The sequence below is a fragment of the Strigops habroptila genome, chromosome 1 (assembly GCF_004027225.2).
Source record: "Strigops habroptila isolate Jane chromosome 1, bStrHab1.2.pri, whole genome shotgun sequence".
NCBI lineage: Eukaryota > Metazoa > Chordata > Aves > Psittaciformes > Psittacidae > Strigops > Strigops habroptila.
In genome coordinates this window covers 41,130,855-41,154,991 of record NC_044277.2, presented here as the reverse complement: position 1 = coordinate 41,154,991, position 24,137 = coordinate 41,130,855, and the positions used below count along the sequence as shown (strand labels likewise).

The window sequence follows — 24,137 nt, the reverse complement described above, 5'->3', positions numbered from 1 at the left end:
GATAAATTTAAGCACACACAGATCACATTTAGCAATGGCCCAGGGTAATCAAGCAGTTTCAAGCACACAGAACATCTGTTGACCTGATTCTGCCCTTCCATCTTTTGCATTTTTGTAATCTGTCCCTCAAAGCTGGACATTTCAAGTTCATCCTCAACACAGCCACAGTATTTTTTCCTCCAACTAAATGTAAAAAAACAAAACAAAAAACCAAACAAAAAAAACTCCAAGCAAACCCAACAAAAAACACCTGTAGAATTTGAAGTGCATTTCTGTCTGCTGCAGCAACTTAAGAAAAATATCAAGTAATAGATTTACTGCCCATGATCTTTTAAGTAAGATTCCCCATAGATGTCAACACAATAAGCGTTACTATGGTATAAAATGAACATCCCTTTAAGAGAAAGCACATATACAAAGAACTAAGATTAAAGTTTGTTGCTCTTGTATCCATATCCACCAATCTAATACTTGTGTGATAACAAGACATTAATTAAAAAAGAGAGCGTAGTACAATAATCTACCCTAACAGCAGGGGTTGTTTTAAAAGGGGGTTAATTGGTTGCTCCTACCATAATACTCACCCAGAGAATGTACACTTTAATTACTTCCAACTCTGAAGATGTACAGGATGCTTCTTGGGCTAAGCAATTCTACCTATACAACCTTCATGAATGTAGGATGTTATCCTGATGTCTCGTCTCTTCAGGATGAAACTAGGTGCAAATAGGCATGAATTGTCTTTTTTTTTTTTTTTTTTTTTTTAAGTGCTATACATACTTTATTCTTTAAAAAGGAACAAGTTCAATAAAAGAAAAAAAAAAAAAATCAAGTAATTTGAAGGAAAAACAATTTACAACGTCCCCAGGCCGGCGTTTGAAGGAAACAGTAAGATGTTACAAGATGCTTTAAAAAGCGCAATACTGAGGAACCACTTAAACAACTTATGCCTGCCTTTTGCTAGGAGAAAAATTAATTAGTTCTTAAAAATCAGCATTAGTCCAGCTACATTTACACCTCTGAACTACTACATTCTTACCAGAATATCACCTAACAGTACTCTTCTGCCTATCCTTATAGTTACTAACCACACTCTTCTCTCAGCTTGCTGACCGCAGCCCTTAACAGCAAGCCTATTCCAGCATGAATTCAACATTGTTTTCCCATCCACATTCCTTCAGTCAGTCAACTCAAGACTTCCAAAAAGGTCTGAAATCTCATTCAGTACCATCAAGCTGCTCCAAGTCATTCCCCTCTAATAAGAAATTCATTTATTTAAATTCAGGCACAAAGGACTACTCTTCAACTTTAATGATGTGTAAGAAAAGGTTGTCAAGTTAACACTTGCCATTTAATCTACAGTGGCACTACACTGGAACAAAGAATTTGAAAGCACTGCAAGGCAAATTTCACAAAAAATCATGGAGAAAAAAGAAAACAAAAAATCAGGTTTTAATAGATAGAATAGTAAATCCAACGTAAAAACTAATAAAACTAGCTTTACATGAAACTTCCCTTAAACCATCAAATACATTAATAACCAGACATTGAAATTAATTTGCCAATGTGTAGACTCTGAAAATTTATAAGAGAACATTATACTATTTATGCTACTGTGACAAGGAAGTAACACTTATTTTTGTCCTGAACTAATACACTGCTTTTCTAATTCTAATATACTGCTGACCACATCTGACACAAAAGGACTCCTCAAAATGGTGGAATAAGGGAGAAAAAAAAAAATTGGCAGATTGGTTTAGAAGTTTCTTACTCTTTTCACCTACAAAACACTGGCCTATCTTTCTAAAACACAGCTACAGCAGCTGAAAAATGAGTGTTTCCTGTAGTTATTTTAAGACAAGGACTGAAAAGCCACACGTGATTTCATCTAGAAAGTTCTGACTCCTTTGTCCATTTGCATTAAAAATCAATCCTCTCAGAGCCTCTCCTATGTCAAACAGAAGAATTTAATAAATTGGTAATTTTACTCCAAGTACTCCAAGAACCTATTAAAGCACTGATGCATTCACTGAAAGAAACCGTGAAAAAGTGTTCAGGTAATTTAGTCAGTATTTCAGGTTTTAAGCTGACATAAAACTTATCTTCTTTGAGAACCACATACAAAGGTCAATACTCACACGGCTTTGTGCAATGTAAGATGCCACAAGAAGATGCAACAGAATAATTACTTTTCAATTTCTATGCTTCATTAGCCTTTCTCCTTTTACTTGACTGTAAAAGTGCTTCAGAACTAGCGTATCAATCAGATTTAAAGGTGGTACTTACATATAGCAAGAAAAGGTTTTCCCATTTGTTTCTTAATAAATACTTCCCATGTTATATCCTGCCAGTGTCTCTTTAAGATTAAATCACTAGCTAAGAAACTTAAAACCGGCACCAGCTAATACCGGAAAACAATTTCTAAAGACTGTTCTTTTCCTATTAAGTGGGACAACAGCACGACAAGATTGAAAGTTCTTTTTTCCTCTCCATTATTCATTCGACTGCATTCAAGCATTTTCTCAACATCTTTGAACTAATCTTTGGTTCACGTATAAATGCATATTCAGGGATTGCTGGCACATTTTGTTGAAAAGTTACATTTTACCTATTAGTATTGATCTTTGTGAGATCTGCATATAAACTACAAATTCTAGAAAAAATGGAAACAAAGATATTAAATCTCTGAAAACGAAACAAAACCTACAATGACAACTTTTAAGTCCCTTGCATCCAATTACAATAATAGTACTTTCACCAGCACTAAAGTGATGCTGGTAGAATTTCTATTTAGTAATTTTGCCTCTAACATTTTTTTTTCAGCTTCCAGGCAATGCTGTAGGGACAGTAAGAAACCTGTACCTCTACGTCGCTTGTATGTGTCATCTCCATTTTAAAATAAAATTGTCTTCTATTATATTGTTGTTCTTATGAATAAAATTGTTTTTCTATTACATAACCTCATCTTTTTTTATAATTTCTGACAGTCTCATCACTTTCACTCAAGTGGACCAAACACATCACTCCATTTTTTCTGAAGAAAAACTGAAACGCTGGTTCTTAAAACTTATCTCACTCTCCCTTCAACACTGGTTTAAATTTGTAAACTTCATTATGTACTATGGTGGCAAAATGAAGAATTGTACTGAAGGAATGCTTTTTAAAGTGTACCAGAATAGGGATACGAGAAAAAAAACGTGTCACTTCAGTTTATTGTCAGGGCCCTAATACATCCATGGATAGAAGACTGGAAAACAACTTATCTGTTTACATAAGCAGAGGAATATTTGCTTTCTTTTTTTACTGAAGCAGAAAAAATGTTTTTTATAGGTTGAAACTGTCATGTTTTGTGAAGCAACAGATTTTATAGGAACCATGCACCCAGCATCATCTTCACTCGCTTTAATGTAACAGATGTTCTTACTACTACTAAAACTTGTAACAGTAACAGATTTCCAACAAAAGACAATCTCCATAATGTTATTTATTTGTAAAAGACATTTTATGTATGGTTCTGAGGGGGCAAAAATATGTATTTCTGCAACTATTAAATGCTTTAAAAATGCAGGTTTAGTTCCTTCCTAGGTAAGAGTAGATTAAATTGTCATTTTTTGAGCCTTCTGGTTTACAAGGTGTAGGACTAGAAATACTACTTCTCTCTAGTATCTCTGAATTAAAGAAGGAATACTCCAGAAGCTTATCTTCCTTTCCTTTTTGTTTAATATTATCTCTGGCATCAAAAAATCCCACTGTCATTGTTTTACTCCCTGTGTTGTTCTGGTTAAGACTAAACCTCAGCAAGAATTCATTCACCAATTAAAAAAAAAAAAAAAAAAAAAAACCCACAAAAAAAACCACAACAAAAAACCAAAACTGTAAAAAAAAAAAACAAACAAACAAAAAAAAAAAACCAACAACAAACCAACCCACTAAAATTTACACTATTTGCAATTAAAATTAAGTTATCAGTAAGATTTAAAATGAGAACCTCATCACTGAATTTTGGAGACAGTTTGATTTTCCTGCTTAGATTTCCACCAGAATCATTAACCAGCCGCACAGGGAGGAAGAAGGAGCTTGCTTTATGTGTGTACAAGGAACTTTCTGTTTCAAATCTGCTTTAATGGAAATCAAGTGAGCCTTCAAAATCCTAGCAGGAGGCCTGAATTTCAATGAAGACAAACAAGTATTCTGTTGGAAGGTTAAGCTTACTATTTTTCAATGCCACCACAATCTACTACAGGACTTCAGGAGGAAGTTTCACCCATAACAGTTATCCCAGAAGTAGTACTAGGGTTCTTGTCACTTACCATTGAAGTGGTTTCTTTTGCTCCTGAGAAGGGTTGATTTTCTTTCACAGCAGGGACTTCACCAGCTTACCCAGGTTTGGTTTTTGATAGGGTGCTAGAAGATGGGCAACCTAGCCTTGCCCTGTGGCTCTCTCTCCAAGCTGGATATTCTAGGTCTAGAAGTTGACTGGGAGCAGAAAAGACAACACATTCCCCTTCAATAAACAGGTGAAGCGGGGCCTGGTACTTGCACATATGTGTTTCAGATAGCGCCTTCTTAAGGAATGATTTTTTTCCCCTTAATTGGCATGCACTCCCTGAAGGTTTTAAGAACAAAGAGAGCCTTACACATATTTCAGACTCAGAAAACTTTCTTTAGTCTACACCTAAAATCTTTGCACCTCAATCATGACGATTTTCAGATGGAACTTCTCCTTTGCTTCTATTAGCAAACATATGTTGTCAAGTAAACTCAAGACAGCATTTTACCTCTCAGAATGAAAAACTCCACCTCCGTTTAGAGGAAAACTATTTTTATAGATTGGTGGGATATGGATACAGATACAAGTGATTACTGGAATCATTTGTCTTTCTGAAGCAGGTATCTGAAAAGCCTTTCCTCCGATGAACAGCTCAAGAGGCCAAAACTGAGAGAAGTCCCGCTACCAGCGGTAGACAACCCTCCTTTTAAGCACAGAGAGCCTCAAATCCTTCTGGACATGCTATTTTTACACTACTTCCAGTCTTCGGTCAAGCACCTACCCCAATCATAGAAAAATGAGGTTTTAACTACATTTCAACAACATTCTTACAGGAATCAAGGAAAGTTTTATATTATACCACACAACACTGGATCATTCCCCAATAAAAATGGCATCAAATAAAAGGCAAAAACCCACCTAAACCATCACGACCCAGCTCCACACAAAAGTCAAATGCAAAGCCAATGGCCTATTGCACCAAGCAAAGGAACACAACAGAGTTTCAAAATATTTATTTAGGATCTAGGTTGAAGCTCGCCAAGTACATATCCATAAGGTTAAACCTGTTGTTTGTTTCAAAAGCAGATAGCTGAGAGTATTCAGACCAGACTGAAGAACATTATATACTGAACAAAGAGCGCTGGGAAGTGGCAATGCAAAGTTTTACAGAATTCCCCATCTGCACAACTCCGTTAACAGCCAGGAAAAATGAACGTCGTCTCTGTGCTCCTTCTGTCCCCTACATGCCTCATTAGAAGCTGCTGGTAAGTTTAAGACATTTTTCCCCCATCACACACACACATCCATTTAGACAATTAACTTCATTCATAACAGTCTGCCACATAAAATCTATTTTCAAACAATAAGCACACCTGCTAGGTATACATCAGCATTCAACAGTAGACAGACACCGCACACCTTTTTCCTTGAGTGGTCTTTTGTCCAAATACTAAGCTGACCAAATCAGCAGTTAAGTTCAGTTGCCACAGTCGACACAATTTTGGGTAAGTATCTTTTACTTATAAATGAAGATGCAGGAAAAAGTTACTGAAACAAGAATCAAAACCAGACATACTGACCCTGAGCACACTACTTTGAGAGGAAGATAAAAATTGGAGACATGATGTATAAATTTGCTTATATTACAGAAAGAATATAACAAAGACCCCATCATGGAAAAACCCACACGTCTTCATTAACCACATTAGAATACAGTATTTACAAAGAAAGCAGTTAAACAGAATCAGCTGTGCAGACAAGGTACAAATCCCCCCAAAACACAAGATTCAACCATCCAATCAGTATCACATCAGCTGTAGTGTAGTTACTACCAAGTGGATTTGTATAAAAAAAAAGCACTTTCACAGAAGTATAATTTTTGATAGATTGGTGAGGAGGGTGGTTTTGTAGCCATTGCTTAGTATTTTGCTCCTGTGAGAAAAAGGTGGATTGTTATATAGCATATGCGAAGATATACCATACAAATAAAGTTTAGACCATATTAACCAACCTGCTGACTTTTCCCCCCTCATTGGAATAGCACTGCATAACTAAAGATCAATTTAACTATCCTTGCAAACAGCACACAGCATTTATAACACTGTCCTCAGAGCTGATCTTTGCTAAATCAGAGTAAAACACACCACCTGTTCTTTAAGAGTATTTAGATCATTTACTATGTACGATCACTTCTTCAAACACCATATACATGCAACTCTCACATTCACTTATGCCAAGTTTAGCAACTTTGGTTGTTTGGGGTTTTTTTTCCCCAGTTCTTGCATGTTTTAAAGTGCAAATCCCAGTGTTCCGATACTCATTTACAGGAACAGCCCAATCTGATTTTGCTTAAACAATAGTAATATTTCCTTGCTACCCCTTCACTCAATTTCTATTTCTGTACATAAATGTATCACCAGATTGGAAAGACATTTCAATCAAAACCAGCTTTTTGTATGTCTGGTAGACAAACTTACACGAATGCAGGAGTACACGTATATACAGGAATCGATTAGCTGGCAAACAGACCTAACTTAAAAGAGTCACTAATGCATTATTATTAATGATCATAAGTGACCACATTTCACACACATTTTTAAAGACAGATTATATGAAGTACACCATAAAGCTCCTTACTGAATTAATTTTTATTTATTCTGGCATCCGTTATGTATTAAACTCTAATAGGGGAAACAGTACTAAAATCACCTTGCCAATATCCTAAGTACAGAATTTAATACAGATACAGGTAACAATAGGATGATACTTTTCTGTTACTTAGGAGCATTAAGGAGTAAGGCCTGTGGTCAGACCAGACTTCCCAAAGTTTAGGGTATGGAAAAAGTGGACTGAGCTCCAGCTAACATAACCAAGAGCATGGCAGTTCACAAAGCACATCAGAGGTAAAGGGACAGAAAGAATCGTCTCTGCTGCCTGCTGGGGAGGAGAAGAGGCATAGGACATGCAATTTCTTAGGCTACTCTGACAATTCAAAAGCTTTTCCGCATTTCCAGAAGCTACCTTATAACCACTGTTGGAGAACTCATTGCCTGTAAGGAAAAGAAGTTTTACAGAGAACAGCCCTTGCTTTTCCTTTTACAGAGGCAGAGAGGCCCAAGATCCAGATTCTTACTAGCCAGCTTCAAACTAATAATAAAAAATTGTTTGGTAAGTAGAACTAGTAGGGTTCAAAGCCCTGTAACCCAGAAGTATACCAGTAAAAATGAGTGGTGTATAAGAATAAATGAATACTCTGAAGTCCATCTCTTCAGGTAATAAACATGAAGACAAATCAGATAAATTCACTCATGTCTACATCAACAGTGGTAGATTAGAAAAAGCTAATTCTGTACAGAAAGATGATGTACAATTATACAATAAAAACTCGTACGGATACAAATAACCCTATACATGCAAAGACACCCACGTACTACATGATTTTCTTAAGTATGTATATATGCATGTACATGCACATACATACACGTGCCAATGTGTACATACCAGTTTTGTTAAGTATTACACAGCAGAAACACTCCACACTTCTTAAGAGTGCTTTCTTAAGCACTTACCTCATCAACTAGTGTCACAAACTGGAAGTTTTATGTTTTGGTTGTGTGATGCTGTTCTTCTCCCCTCCCTAAACTCAAGCAATGACACACTCAGTTTACAAACAAAAACACTGCTGCAAAGTGAACCAGACAAATTAGATACTTACTTATCAAAACTATCACTGTATTTTATGAAGCTCTCCAACTTTTCCTTGGCATATTCTACCACATCTGAATGAAGCTCTATTCCATGATTTATCCCAAAAGGCCCTGTAAATAAAAACAGCAGAGTGGTTTTTGTTTGTTTTGCTTGTTTTTTTTTTTCCTTTAAGCACAGCATTACTGAATGGAACAGTATTATACCTTTCATCTGTGAAAGTACTAACATCACATAAAACACAGGAGTCTCCCAACACCAGTAGACAAAGTTATTTTTTGCATCTGCATCACCAAAGCTTACAAGGAAGGTAAAAGGCCAAAGGATCAATAACAAATCAGGGACAGAACTGTGGTAAAAAAATTCTGTAGAATGAATTTTTTTCATAAGCATGCGGGGGGGGGGGGGGCGGGGAAGAGTCTGAGAAACTTGTTATTCAACTGTTTTAGTCAGAATACAGTATTTTCAAGTTGTAATTTAGTCTGTATTTGGGTCTTTAGATTTTGAAGTTTTCTTATGTCAAAAATCACAGCTTTTGACAACTTGGGAGATTGGGTATTATATCCCTTAGCCACATCTGCTCTTCTATTTTGCAGGTTCTAAAATTAGAAGTCTGCTCCCCATTTACTTATATAATTAATTTCCATATAGAACACTGAAATTTGCTACATTATGTTCACTCATCACAACTGTAACACTGCTTTCCTACAATTGATCCAAATATATTTCCACATCAATAAGTATGCCAACAGTTAACGCTATATTTCAGGAACAAGAAAATCGTGACACAGTATTATGGGGATTATCCACATCAGGAAGGAATCTGAATCAGACAGTCACATTTGCTGTGGGGATTCTATATTTAACATGCACAAGTAGCCCAAGGACTTTAGTCACTGGAGCACAGAACTGGAAAAGGGGAAGAAGGGAAAATACACATCAGTAAGATCAGACAAACCTTGCATTTATATCCCCTACTGCATTCTAAATCTTTCCTAAATATTTAGCTCAAAAAGATGTCACTCCAATCAAAATTCGTCTTTTATGGGACATCAATTAATAAAACAGACTTAGGGTTACTGAGAAAGCTTTCATTTTACTGCAAGAAAAAAATATTATACACCATTAAGCTGATGAATAACTGCAATTCTTAACATAGTATAGAACATTTTCTACTAGGTGAAATAAAACCAATCCACTAGGTTACCACAGGCAGCGCTCATAAAAGCTCTCTGCTGGCAGGCAAGAGATCATCCAAGGAATATTCTTAGAACTTGTGAAAGCAAGTACCTCCTGTTGACACTCACACCTACTGTAAATTTAGTTTATTATCTATTACACTGAGAAAAGCATTAGTATACATGATCATTTCCTAGCTGTTTAATTATTTACTTGCACAGTAAGAGACCATGAAGTTTCTAAGCAGTGTAGTTACAGTTTTAGAGCATGCAACAGCATCCAAGTTATGTTTTCTTTAATTAAAAAAGAATTGCCATTAATTTAAAATTAATTTTAAAAATGGAACATCATCATCCATCCCAAAATTCACATATACGTTCCTTTCAATACTCAATTTTGAAAAACAAAGAACTAAAAACCTGTAAATGTCAGTTGCTCCAACAGCTTGGAATTAAATCTATGAATACAAGACACCACATCATGATACACCATAGTATTTGCAATTTGAAGAGAAATACAATAAACATGTTCTCTTTTATCAGGCAAAAATCACAGCTGTACATTTAAGCAAAGGGTCAGCTAGTCTAAAAGTGTGAAACCAACTTCTCTGTTATTGTCCAAAGTCAACTGGCCTCTTTCAGCATAACGAGCTAGAAATTCCATCATCTAGTCTGAACTACATTTCCATTTTAACAATATCAGTAACAGTCAATTTAATCTTAATGGAGTGGTGGAGGGGTTTTAGTATGTTCCTATTCTTAACGTTTACCAGCTTCAAATTATTTGCTAATTTAATCTAGTCATTCTGACAGTGCCAATGTCGCAGAAATACTCCTCACTATGCTGTCAAATTGAAAGATACCCAACTACTGTCAAAAAACACATGGTTCTGTTGCTAATTGCAGCATACACTGAAATTGTTTTCTTAAAAAAAAAAAAAGGCAAACTTTTAAAAATACCTATAATTTGTCAGAAAATTTCATCTGTTTTTTTGTTTGAAGGGGGGGTGGGGTTTTTTTTGGGGGGGGGGATTTGGGGTTGGTTGTTGGTTTTGTTTGGGGTTTTTTTGGGGGATTTTTTTTTTTTTTTTTGGGGGGGGTCCCCAAAACAGCTGTTCCCTGGTTTAAAACTTACACTAAAATAAAGAATGATTATATGTAACTAGTAATTTTATCAAATGGAGCAGAGTAAAAAAATAAAGGCACACAAATTGTCTTTACACCTTCCATGTCTCAGCCTAGCACTCAAAGCACATTACAATACCAAGTAGACTTTGGAGACTGGGTATAGCACTACAGAAACATGGAAAGTCTACTTCTGTAAGTAGCTGAGCAGCCACTTGCTCCAGGCTCCTCAGCACTGCTAGAGAAGTACCAGCACCTGAGCTGGCTGTGTGGGAACATCTGCAGTGTAACTGTGCTCCTCAAGGGCTGTCAGCCAATCTCACCCTCTGCAGAAGACAAGTCTTTTCCTGTTTAATTTCTTCAACTCTGCATAGAATACTCTGAAGGACAGGAATTCTGCTTGAGAAGGAGAGGTCAAACCCAGAAGCGTTCAACAGTAACCAACAGCCACTCAAAAGTTGCCAGATTAAAACACAGGTACAAGTGCAATATACAAGACACATTTTCTTTTTTAAACATCATAGCTAAGAAAGAATAATGAAATAATAAAACTTTCCACATGGACGTGAAATGAATGAATACCATTACTTGCTACCCTGAGCAAACACTTTAGAGAAAAAAAATGCAGCAATATTTACTAATTGTTTTAATAATGGAATAGAACACTGAACTTAGAATCTTACAATCTAATTAGAAATACCTACTCCCAAACAGAAACAATCTTGAAAAGGGCAAAGCAACACTCCTCTAATAGAGCAGGTATCTTTTTTTAGTATTATTTTTACCTATGAATAAATATAATTCCTGTTTCCACACGTGAGCAGTGGAATCTCTTGAATTGACTGGTATTAACTGGAACAAAGGACACTGCTGAAGATGCCAACAAATCATGTTTGTAATGTACTATTAGGGATAATTTCTACTCTTTAAAAAATAAGAACAGTTTCTGCAACCAAGGAAATACGAAAACTCCATGTAATACAGTCAATAAAATTATATATATCAAAACTACATACTAAAATAAATGAAGTTATGTAATGAAATTGATTTGTAAAAAATAAAACTATTTCTTGGTAAATATGCTCTGTATTCTAAATATATTTCTCAAAAGTTGTTCCTTTATGCCTTTTCCTTTCAAACAACAAAAGGACTGTTTCCACTCAAATGAGAATTTTAGACTATAGGAAGGCAAACAGGAACAATTACCTTTTCCAACACACTCCATGAATTGTCACTGAACAACAGTGTCAGTGAACAGTTTGTAGATAACAAATAGTATTTTAACAACACATCTCAAACACCTAGTCTTAAGTGTAGTACGGTCATTTTTAAAGAAGAAAAAGTAATGTTTTAAAGGGCTTGTATAACCCAGTATAGTGGAGAAACACTACATTAAAATAAAAAGTTGAAGTTACCTAGTATTAATCCCACCATTGTACTCAAGTATCCGGTTCCACTACCCAGATTTAAAAATGATAATCCAGGCTGAAGCTTCAGCGCTTCCATGACTTCAGAATAAATGCAGGGTGCTGACAAGTGTATATTTCCGTGCTTCCAGGCCAAGTCTTTATAAGCATTGTCCCTGTGTCCTTCCAGATAATAATCACCACGATCAATTGCTCTGAAGGCTTGCTCCACACTCTCAGTGCGAATGTACTGAGCTTCTTTCAAGTTATCAATTAAGTCATCGTTGTCTTCTCCAGCACTCACAGCTCCTCCCATGCTGAATTTCTATGATAATTCAATTAGTTTGCAAAATACATTAGGAGAAGAGTGTCCCCAAAAGTGGAAGCATGTAATGGATTCTCAGTTCTTCTTTCAGAAGCACATCACAAATGAATCCTGGAAAATAGACATGTTTACATAACTTGAGTTTCAAAAGAGAAACAAATCAACAACTCTTAGAAGGTGATGAAATATTATTAGTATTGGATCACTTTATGGAGCAGAACTACTAAAAGTCAGGACAGCTTGTATTTAATCAAAATTCTGCCCTTCGATCCAACATTTTTCAGCTTGGTTTTAAGTATGTCGACATAGACTATCCACATTAGCAGTTAATGCAGCGTAAGAGTTTACGCAGACATTGAAAACGCTACAGTGCTAAGAACCTATCAGATATATTACATATACCCGGGGCGAACAGCAACTACCTTTGGACTTGCTGTAGTCCCATCCTGAGAACTAAGAGTCCAATAGCACTTAGGAGCATGTAGCAATGTAGTTACATTTGAAAGAAACTGGATTTATATGCTCTGAAATCACCCCTCAGTGGGAGACAAAGCCAGGTGAGTGGTGATATCCAGGAAATGCTTCTCAGATGTTCACTTCTGAGTTGAACCAGAATATCAGTGCAGACACAAACATACATTGCTCTGTTCTGGATTCAGCACAGGAAATCCCTCTGCATACCTGAGCTCCTCCTAATGCTTGCAATATTCACTAGAGGAGTATGAATTCCTTAAGTACCTAAAAGTTTTCAAGAGCTTGCTGGCTCTTAAGTGATTAGCAAGTTCCATGAATTCTACACAGCATATTCACTTCAAAGTTATTCCTTCAGATCTGTATTTTATCTGCAGTTATTACATTATTAATCACTAAACACCTAAAATCCAGATGTTAAAATGTTAATGGTGCATGAATTACCAGTAAAATAGCAACAGACGACTTGAAGAAAAGAAAGAAGTTTAATCCACCATTTCTAGATAAATAGAGCACCCATACTGAGCCAACTGTTAACATGAATTACAAAGTCAGCTTAGATATCCAAAAGAAAAGACCATCATGAGCCTGATGCATGCTCTAGGTAACTTTGTTAAAAAAGAAAAAACACACACATACACAAAAAAAAAAAACCCCAGACACATGCTGACTCTTTAATTGCATTGCTGAGTATCACCTTTTAAATAAATTCCCCCTGCCTCTTCAAACAAGCATATTTCACCAAGCACTTTTTTAAAAATACAAATGTAATCTTTTATCCGAGAACACTCCAATGCAATTCAACAAATTCCTGTTTTGTACATGCCTATTTGTGCAAATTTGTGAGTCAGGAATTCACAAACACAATTCAGATGCACAACGTCATTTAAGTTATCAGAATGAAGCTGGTTCCCAATTTTACACTGTGGGGATCACCGCAACACAAATTTCACACTTAACATCCTAGTGTTCCACAGCAGACTCAGTAGGCCTGTGTATGTTTAATCACACAAGAATGTCCCTTTCTAATTGTGAAAAAACTGAAGGACAATTTAGACAGCAAGTGTGGAACTTGAGAGAATTTTTTTAAATAAAAAATAATTTATAAATATATTCAGCCCTGCTTGCTTGTCTGCACTTGTATCACACCTATAAGTTCAATAAACTACTGAACCAAGTGATAGATATTAAGTTCTACAGTAACTAAAGCAAAGAGTTTTTGCAACAGAACCACCCTAAAAAAGTTCATTATTGTCTTGAGAAATATTTGGAAATAATTTTAACTGAAAAAGTAAATGCAAGAACTGAAAACCTGGAGACTAATGCTGCAGCTATATTTGAAAAACAGGAATACCACTTCCAGCCCTAACTGCAGAATGCATTCACCACCTCTCACCAGCAGATGGAGAACTTCACCAAGTATCTACACTCGGCTGGAGAGCAGACATAAACAAACCCCTCAGACGGCAAAAGGCTGTTCTTCCAACCTAAAAAGCTGTATCGTTTCTATCAAATGATGTCTTTACTAGTCTCACATAAAATTTCTTTCCCATAAATAACATTTACCAATTTGAATATAGCCACTACACTAAAACAGAATTAACTTTTTCAGATATTTTGTAATATTACATTCTTGGCATTATCTGTCAGCTAAAGTTTTTGTGGTATCACAAGATTTTCTACTGATGACACCCACCAAGCATTTCACCTTCATTAATGCTTATCACACAGAATATCACAGGCAAGAACAGAAAATGTCTGGTATGCAGCATGACACTGTGGAAAGTTGGCAAGAAAACACGAGCCTCCTCTCAAGAACGGGATGCTTATGCAACAGAACAATGGCGAGTTGGAAGAGTGGTTGAAGGTTGAGTCTTACTGTGGATACTTTGTCCCTGGCTGCAAAAGGTGACATTATGTAGGCAGTGATACTGTTTGCTTTTCAGGTATCTTGCTTTCAATAATCACCTATGGTGCTCTACTCTGGACTCTACAGCTATGACACACAAAAATACTACTCAAGTGGAAGGTGTTGTTAAAAAACAAAACATCCTAGGACGTTAAAGAAATAGCTTTTAATGAAAAGTGACCTCTTATGCTGCAGAGAAGTATTTTTTTTATATTTTACTTTCCTTCAATGTGTTCATGTTTGTAAACTTTCACCTTATGAAAGTAAAACACCTGCTTCTAACAGACACAATAGATGTGTGAAGTCAGATTATCTTTTCTACTGTTTTAAATACACATAAACCACCTCACAAGCTATTTTAGCACAGCCAGAGAAAAAGAACCAGTTAATCAAAGCTCTTCTTGTGACAGCTGACCCAGGACCAAAATAAAGAGAGCAGAACGTATTAAGATAAAACTTTTACATATCTACAAAGCTCACAGAGGGCATGCTGTGAAGTTCACCAATACCTAAAATGCAGTTCACAAACAGCACAAGCAGCATTCTGACACCTACTACACCAAAAGCTATATAAATTTCAGAAGAAAGGAAGGGTGCATAACAATAAAATACAGCAACTACCTTTAGCCTTAGGAATCTCTGGAATACAGAAGCCAACAAAAATAATAGTTTAGAAGTTAAAATTTCAGTACAGTCTTGAATAAAAAAGTTCATTCACTGATTAAAACCAACTACAATTAAAAAACCTTGTTCATGCTATTCATGAATTTTTTACAAGTGGAAACACTTTATCTTGAAGTTTATGTTCAAGATAAAAATTAAATGTCACACTTTCCAATGCCTGTAAAAAGCCACAGAACTGTATCACAACTGACCTGTTTCTGACCTAACTTGTAACCAATTTTAATTCGTTATCATAATTTCTGATTTATTTTTAGTATTGTCACTTTAACAGAACAGATGCTCTTTGGCTATGTGAATCTATTTTATAAGCTACACAAAACTGAGAAGTTAGTAACTAGATATAAGATTTGCCAAGTGTTTTTTTGCCAGCTCTCAAAGGAACACAAGTTTCGCATGTTTCAGAAATTTTACAACTACATTTGCTCTTCAAGTTAATTCTTTAGGTCATCACTAAGGACTTGCACGCTCTCCTAAATACAGATTAAATACCATACTAGCAAGGTATCCAATTAATTTGACAGACAAAACCTTGCCTTTGCTAAATCTATAAAATGTTAAGTATCTTACAAAGACAGTATCTTGCGATACTGATACATCCTGACTCCACAAAGATCACTCCTTAAAAATACAAGTTATTTGAGACTACTGACTTGACTTTTATGTTGTTTCAAATGATTAAAAATAGAAGGAAGAAAATATAATTAATGGGATCAGGCATATTTCCAGTCTCCTCCTCAGAACTATTTTCGCTAAGGTACCAGCCTGGAGCACACCACACTGAATCAAGACTGTAATATATTATTTTAAAACTCAGATGACATACAAAATTGCTTGGTGAACCTTCCCCCTTAACCCAGGAAGGGGAAGAAACAATACATCACTGAGCTATGCATTAATATAAGCATAGGAGTCAGCTGTTAAGTTTCCCCCAAAAGGAATCTTCTGTGACCAGCAATAGGATGGAATTAACCACAAAAGCACACAAGGGCCTGAAACACTTTAGTTCATTTAACAGTTCCAGTTTACTCATAGTAGAAGTCAGCAACACCACTCTGATCAGGAGAGGTTTAAAGTTTCCCAGGCCACCAACCAAGGGTTAGACCTAGTTCTGTTCAGACTCAATTTGTGCCACTCCTGCAACTGTAATGAACTCAAGGTCATGTTTTGCCTGTCCTCATCCCGTCCAGCAACTCCTACAACAAAAGGACTCCATAGCTTCCCCTTTCCTCCCAAGTATTGTAACAGTGCCACACCGAGAAGAAATTCAACTCCAAGTGAAACAGCCAAGTGTAAGATTTCAGCAGGACCTTCTGAATAAACAGAATGATTGATTACTATCTGAAAGTAAAAGAGAAACTGTAAAATTAACTTCACCAGGCAAAGGCTGGAGAAAACCAAGATTTGAAGTGCATGTTGGAGGTAGCTGTAGTAGGTGACTACAAAAATCAGAATACTGTGGGACACATAGGTATTTCAGCATGAAGCACTTTCAAACATTTCTTCAACTTTCATACGTACCCCTTGCTGCTAAACTGCTACTGAAGGCAATGAAAAGTCTAAGTGCTTTGGAAAATTAGATACTACTTGAACTGCCTTCTCTTTCACAGCTATTTGTTTTGACGCTCCAAACAGTTCAGAAAAAAAGGAAAACTGCTGTTTTCAGGATATAGTAACATACTACTTGGTGCATTAAGGAAAACTCTATTGGAAATGCATGTTTCTGAAGTCTATAGACTCGTCTCACTTGAAAACATTCACTCCTAACCTACTGCTCAGTGGATCACTTCAAGAAGCTCTTCAAGTTAAACAGAAAGAAGTACAAAAACAAGTACAGTCAGCTCTCTGATGTAATGCACTTCACAAAGCATACTTCAAGGTTCTTTGTAATATAGCAATGGAACAAGGCACAGACCACAGGATTAACGTTATGCCAAATGAATGTAAACAGCTACAACTACTGACTTAACCTGAATTGCATCGACCTACTTGGGCAGAAAATGTTTGTCAAGTCTGATGTAAGCCTAAACCCTGCTCCTCCTGTTTAGGCCTTCAAGAGCTGTTTATACCAGATTCCAGGTGTGTGCTTGATCTCACTCTTCCTCCACATCCAGTCACCTGAACACACCAAACAGCACACTACATTGCTCTCAGAAGATGCACTGAAGCTTATGGCACTCCACAAATAGTGGAGTCACAAACAGTAACAAGCACATCAGCACAGATCATACGATTAAATGACCCTGACCTTGGTTGTTATACAAGGGTGTAATTTTTGGACTAACCTTGCTGAATGTCTATTGAACCTTTTGACTTTTTTCCTTACCTTTTAAAAACAAACTACAACAGGGAAGGGGGGGGGTGGGGGGGAGGGGGGGGGGGGAAAGGAGGATGACAATTCACAGATACACTCCTTTCCCAGTCTATGTTTGCTTCTGTACTGGATTTGTTTTTCTCATCTGAAATTCTATCTAGCATCTTCACACGATGGCAAGGATTGAATGCTGAAAGGAATATTTTCTTTATACCAGTTCCATTTGCTAGACCTGTCTTCAGGTATGCTGATAAAGACTTTAAAATTCATTACCTTTTATTACAAAGTAAAGAATCCTACATACTTCCTGGATGGAACTTCTAATGCATAGCTTAATACCAGATCTTGACTTAGTCCTCCTTACTGCTTCAGATCTGGGCAATCAAAACACGTTTGAAAAGCTGAGCCTCCCAGGCTTCAGAAGCAGTTTCTTCTTCAAAGTTTCCCACCTGTGACAGCACATAAATGTGTTCCAAATGCCTACTTCCAAACAAAGAAATAAAAAAGTACACCATTTCCACCTGAGATAACTAGAAGCATACTTTGCCATACAGGGGTGAAACCCAGAGTACAGGATAGTTTCTGAAATTTAAAGGTGTACTAAAGCAGCCCGATTCTCTCAGAGAGTAAGCCCTCAGCTGCGGTCTCTGTCTATTTAAGGCTGTGCTTATGATTCTCCAATAGTTGCCACTATGATCACCACAGACTCGGCATCAGTGTTCACATCCTAGAATGCCCTTTGGGCCACTAAATGACCCTTCTTAATTATATCCTGCAAAAACTCCCTGCTGAGAGACATGTAAGCTGTCCCACTGCCCCAGTTTACCGACTCATGAATTGACAGTGAAGAGTACCTGTTGGTCATCTGAACAAAATTATTCCCCTTCCCCCCTCAAATACATGAGAACTTTGGGATTTTCATAGGTACAAACATTATGAATCTAGTCATTCAGGTTACAAATAGCTTTACATTGGGAACAAGCACAGATACAGTGCCTTCTAAATTGGCTAGTATCTAATTTCACAGTAAGTTTTAATTTAGCCAGTATCTGCCTTAAAACATTTGTTAAGAAATGCTCTTATTTATAAAATGAAAAGGCCTCCATGGATGAGAGGCTGATGAGCTGACAAGACAGCTCCAGAATACTCTGATTAGCCCACCTTTGCAAAAGTCTCATGAGATTTTAAGCACCTGACATTAACCTGTGCAGACATTAGTCTGTCAGGCATAAAGAGTTTATCCATTACTGATGGGCAGTATTAATAACCAGTTGCTACTCAGTCCTTAGAGCCAGCTCCTCCTCATATTCTGAAGGAAATAAATGGAAAATAGCCTTTTACATGCCCTGAAATTCATTTTCCAAAGCAACAAGATGCTGCTGGCTAGTATCATCAGAAAAACAACTAGAATTTATGTGTTTGTCTAGTGATACTGTCTGTAAGATTTAAAAGAGACACAAAAAACAAACACAAAAACCTGAGTTATTTTAAGAATTTCAGAGAGCAGTGTTAACTGCTAACAAAAGTCTGAATACCTGACTAACAATGTCTATTGCAGTGTATGACGCAGCTTGAGTGGTGGAATTAGACAGTTCCTGCTAATAGTACCTGAGCAAAGCAGCATAGCATGGTTTTTTCCGCAGTGATAGATGCCAGCAATGCAATAGTTGCCAGTCTCTTGCTTACCATTAGAGGCCAGCTATACACAAACTGGTGACTACATCTCAAGAGGCTGTATGTATACCTTTATGAATGAATGGTGTACCCTATAGTATCCCATCAACTACAGATTTTAATTGTTTTTCTACCTGCACCAGTCGAAAACATTTGGTGGTGCTTTATTTGTAAGACTGCATAAAAGAGTCTCATCTCTGGGGAGCCCAAAGTGGCTTAGTGACCTGTCAAAGTTCCACTAAACGATCTCTTAAGCAAAGGATGCCAGCTTCACCCTATGTCCAACATAACAGAAGATCCCCTATCCTTCCTCTGACAGCAGTGTCCATTAAAGAACCTAGCAGTCCTCTTATAGCACACTTTTTAAAGATCTTGGCTCCTCAGAGGTGTCTACAGCTCTATTTGCAGGCTTTTAAGTTTGTCCAGTATAAACTAGAGCACTTCTTTATCACGGACTGGCTGGGAGAAAGGGAAAAGATGAGAAGCTTCTCTAGAGAGACCCAGAGAAAAAGAGCAGTTACCAGGTAATAACAGCTTCTTCTCTGGCAATCCTAAAATATTAGGACTTCATAAGACAGATATGAATCAGTGATGCTTAATAGACACAGATGTCTGATATTCACCGAGTTTGATCGTGCACCTGTTTTTTCAGAAGAGAAACTGCTGTCTGTGCACATATTTCCCAGGAGTCAGTGAGCTAAAGAGTGACCAGACTGCAAAACTCATTGCCACAATACACAGATTTGTACAAGGGTATTTAACAGAATACTCATTTTAAGAAGGTTTATATAAGCCATTACAGTCACACGCTAAGCATTGGAAGAGCTGTAGAGATGTGTAAAAAAAACACTTAAAATATCTAATCTGTTTAGTCTGAAAAGACAAAAGGCATACAAGTGACAAACATTTCTGCAAATTTTAACATTATCCTAATCATCAGCCAACTAAGACACTTTGACATAAAGAACAAGCCAAATTCTCAACATTTTTGAAACAAAACCTGTTTCTCCCTCAGGAAACGCTTAACAATTTAGTTTTTGATGACCATAAGGTAACAAACCACAGTAAAATATGATACTCCTTTACTTTCAGTATCACCTTCAGAGAACAACCAGTAACAACTGGGGAGGTAGAACCCTCTTTTATAATGAAATACAAAGCAAGTTTAGTACAAGAACTGAAGCATACTTTCCGAACCTTTACTACAAATGTATTTTCTGCAGCTACAGTTCTTAAGCTGATCCAGTCACAGGTCATATAATTTTCTGCAGGCAACATGTGGCCCATGACAAAATATTGACTGTTTCAACCAGTGTCAAAGTTCAAAAGCTTACTGCACACAAACATTTCAAGTTATTTAAATAACTCACTTCCAGCAGCAACAGAACAACATACGCCTGTTGCCTTTAGCAAAAGAAAATAGAAATGAGGTCAAGTGTAAAAATAGAAGATACTTACATTCCTGACACTTGAAACCTCATCTCTGAGGTATGCATTTACTGCAGTCTCTACAAAAAAAAAAAAAACCACCACCCCAAAACACCACCACACCAGGCCCAAATAAACAGAAGTATCAACCAACTTTATCAAGTTCCAAGTGTTGCAAGACCTTTGGGTTTTATGATCTTTAGAGATATATTTAAAAGCATCAAAATAGCATGCAATAAACACAGTGTAAACAACTTTTAAGATGTATTATCAAAATATTTACTTTCAGCCTGAGAATTTCAACTTTTATTATGCATTCTCTTAAACTAAAAAAAAAAAAAAAAAAAAAAAAAAAGCAAGTCCTGATCCTGTTTACTAGTTTCTAAAAATAGTCCAGTGCAACACAACAGTATGTTTTGGAGAAGCTATTTTATTACTTCGGCCTGTAATCCTCAAGAAAGAAGAATGAGTAGGCCTGCTTCTCTTCCTCAGAACCATGACACAAAATCATTTCACTGATGCAACCCTCCAGAAGTATCATGCTGGATTCACCATTTTTTTCAAATGTAATTTCTTTACCAAAACACATGCACACTAACAGTTACTTTTATCTTGTCAAAGAAAACAATGAATACCTACTTACACCTTTCTTTTTAATCCCTAAATCCTGCATATCGCCAAGTACCTCACACTTTAAGGCCCATGTCATAATCTGCTTCATTCTCCAGACATACTACAAATCCACAAACAGCATGCCCTAAAGTGATGTGACCTTGTCCATAAATCCCTATTTCTTAAGATGTCCAATGCTTACTCTATGTATCAGATTAACTATCCCTTCATGATTCTTACCAAAGGAAAGTGAGGATTTATCAAAACTTTCAACATGTAGATGAACATATGTTCAAGATGTTTCAACGTACAAGTATGAGCTAAATCTATTTTTAAAATCTACCAAAGGAGTCTCTATACAATTGCAAGAAGGTTACAGTATTAACACTGTTACCAAAGTCTGTTATCAAAGCCTGTTCCAGAAAGTTTCATGCAATCATTCTAGCATTCTCCCAGTTCCTGATGCTATGAAAAACACACTACTTTGAGATAGCATTTCAAATGTATTGAGTTTCTAATAGTATCACTTTAATTCACACGTCTGTGGCCAGCCAGTAACTTTTACCATGCATTTTCAACTGGCCTTGCAAATTATTAAACAGATTATTTGCCAGCACATATCAAAGTTAACCCTATTATGCAATAAAAAGCTGTTCTGCACACAGACAAAGGAGCAGAGAGTCACACTTGCGGGTGGGGGGAAACCACTGAAACACCCTTAGCAGCTGCTCCCACGGCTATCACAGGAGAACTAGGGGCTCTCCCCATGTCCCTACCTCCACTGGGCTTCTCCAGGATACTTTTCAGATTGAGACTGCTTACAGGGCTACCAGATTTATCACAAGGTGCAGGGGAAAAGCACTTGGGGATATCTTGTTATAGGATGTTTAGGGGAGAAACCAAAGGTGAGGAAAACGAGCGATCAAAATGACTCGGGGAAGAACAAGCATGGGAAAGCAGACAATGGGGACAAGAAGGACAGATTACCCGTGAACAGGTTGTAGGTCAGTACGTGTGCCTAGCTGTGCTCTCCTCCGAATCACTGCTGTCTGTCCTGTCTGCCCATTAGTCTCCTTCCATAACTCTTCTCCTGGGCTCTATTCAGTGTGTATGTACATCTACATAAGTCAAGCAGTTCACAGATCACAGAGGCCTGAGTACAAACAACAGAGCAGGTAAGCTTTTGCAGGTCAGGATGTGATCACGGGGCAATGGGGGACAAAGGAAGCCAAAGGCTAGTTTTGGGGCAGAACGAATGTCTAAACCCAATAACTGGAAAGATCCATACTAAATACATGCATGGTTTTGCTGCTACTAGACATTCAGCTCTACCTTACAGAAATGGCAACGGAGTAAGGCCATTAGCACTAGCTGCACTTGCATTAGTGTTTTCTGTGTTAATGTGGTGGCCAACTATGTGTTTTCACACGTACATGGTGAAAACGTGCATTTGTGTGCTACTGAGACTACCTGCATAGCCTCACTACCGGCTGGACCTGGGGCCATGCATGCCTAAACTAAGAACTAGAAATACTTGAACAAAACCCTTTTATGGCCTTCTTTAAAAGCCAAATCAAAATATATAAGCACTTTTTTAACTTGAAAATGCCTCTGCACTATTGTCTCCAGGTATGAATCAAGTGCTATTGCAAATACAGCTCCAAAGTTATACTTACAGTACAAACAACAGCAAGTATGTTGTGGAGGGTATTTGAAGCATCTGGGTAAGCTTCAGTGACCATTTCAAAATATTCATGCGAATATTTCACCAAGAAATGGAAGGAGAGTGCCTTTTATTATTGCTTAGGTAGCAGCTGTGCAGATGCACAGTGTATCTTCATTCCCATAATCCTATCTCATCAGGTTTTTTCAGTCATATAAAGCAGATGGTTTTCACTTAAGAGAAGCGTAGTTTACAGATATAACATAAGAGGCTGCTAGAGTCACACAACCTACTGTAGTTATATCATCAAAAACTCCAGCTTATTCAGAGCATCCCAGAATGGAGAAGTCAAATCCTACACTGAGTTTTTCTGCACAACTGGATTACTCCAGACATTACCACAGAATCTCAGGAAACTTGGCAGTAATGTGTCTTAGTCATAATGAATGCATAACTAAATGAAGTAAATAAGCAGAGACTAAGGCCTGTGGGATTTATAATGTTGCAACTGTCAGCTCAACGGGAGTTAAAGAAACTCAGCAACTCCTTTTTTTTCCTTTGTCCTTCCAGTTTCACTGACCTCGTAACAGCAATAATATCAACTTTATAGAGTTTCTTGAAGGAAGAACACAGCAAAACTTAATAAACTGGACAGCAGGCAACTACACTGAATGGAAGCAAAACCACAGTTCATTCTCAAAAGGGTAAAGAGGAGAGTTTTGCAAATAAACAGCAGGGTCACATGCTCCAGCAGAAGAAGATCCAGTAAAATTCCACCTGCCAGATTCCAACACAAACACAAGAGTAAACATTTTCAGACAGAAATGAAATTCTTTAATGGTAAACTGATGTCCTAGTAGAAATACTCAGTGCATTCATCGCCATCCCTGGAAGCGTTCAAGGCCAGGCTGGATGGGGCTTTCAGCAACCTGGTCTAGTGGAAGGTATCCCTGCATTTCCCTGCCCATGGCAGGGGGGTTGGAACTACATGAGCTTTAAGGTCCCTCCCAACCCAAACTGTTCCATGGTTCTAGGATTCTTTGATTCCCAATTACTTGAACTTATTAGTACTGTAGGAATACTAACCTTTTGCTTTGTTTGCTGAAATTGAGAACCTCATTTAGTGAACTTCAAGAGTTCATTCTTACAGCAATGCTAACTTGCATACTTTTTAGCCATACATATCAAGCAAAACCAATTGTGTTGAGAATATGATTACCAGGATACTGGCTCCAACTCCTTTTTTAACTTCAATATATAGATTGTTACGAAGCACAGTGATCCTGACTGGGTTAAGGAGTATCATTTGGCTTTTTCTTTCAAGTATTTGTCAAAAAAACCACATGGTAATTCCTGAATATCCCCTGAAAGCATTT

At 37.0% G+C, this 24,137-nt stretch overlaps 1 protein-coding gene across 5 annotated transcripts in view; it reads right to left on the bottom strand.

Moving 5' to 3' along the window:
• PCMTD1 (protein-L-isoaspartate (D-aspartate) O-methyltransferase domain containing 1) overlaps positions 1–24,137 on the bottom strand; it is a 43,669-nt gene that overhangs the window by 13,215 nt on the left and 6,317 nt on the right. For 2 of the 5 annotated variants that reach the window (XM_030477714.1, XM_030477734.1), the window contains exons 2-3: positions 11,694–12,120; positions 7,986–8,088 (exon numbers count right to left, since the gene is read on the bottom strand). In XM_030477714.1, the coding sequence (XP_030333574.1) occupies positions 7,986–8,088; positions 11,694–12,000 (410 nt within the window). In that variant the 5' untranslated portion in view covers positions 12,001–12,120. Of the gene's footprint in view, positions 1–4,310; positions 4,477–7,985; positions 8,089–8,785; positions 8,873–11,693; positions 12,121–15,010; positions 15,030–24,137 lie in introns of those variants that run through there. The other 3 variants (XM_030477752.1, XM_030477723.1, XM_030477742.1) reach the window with 3 other exon arrangements.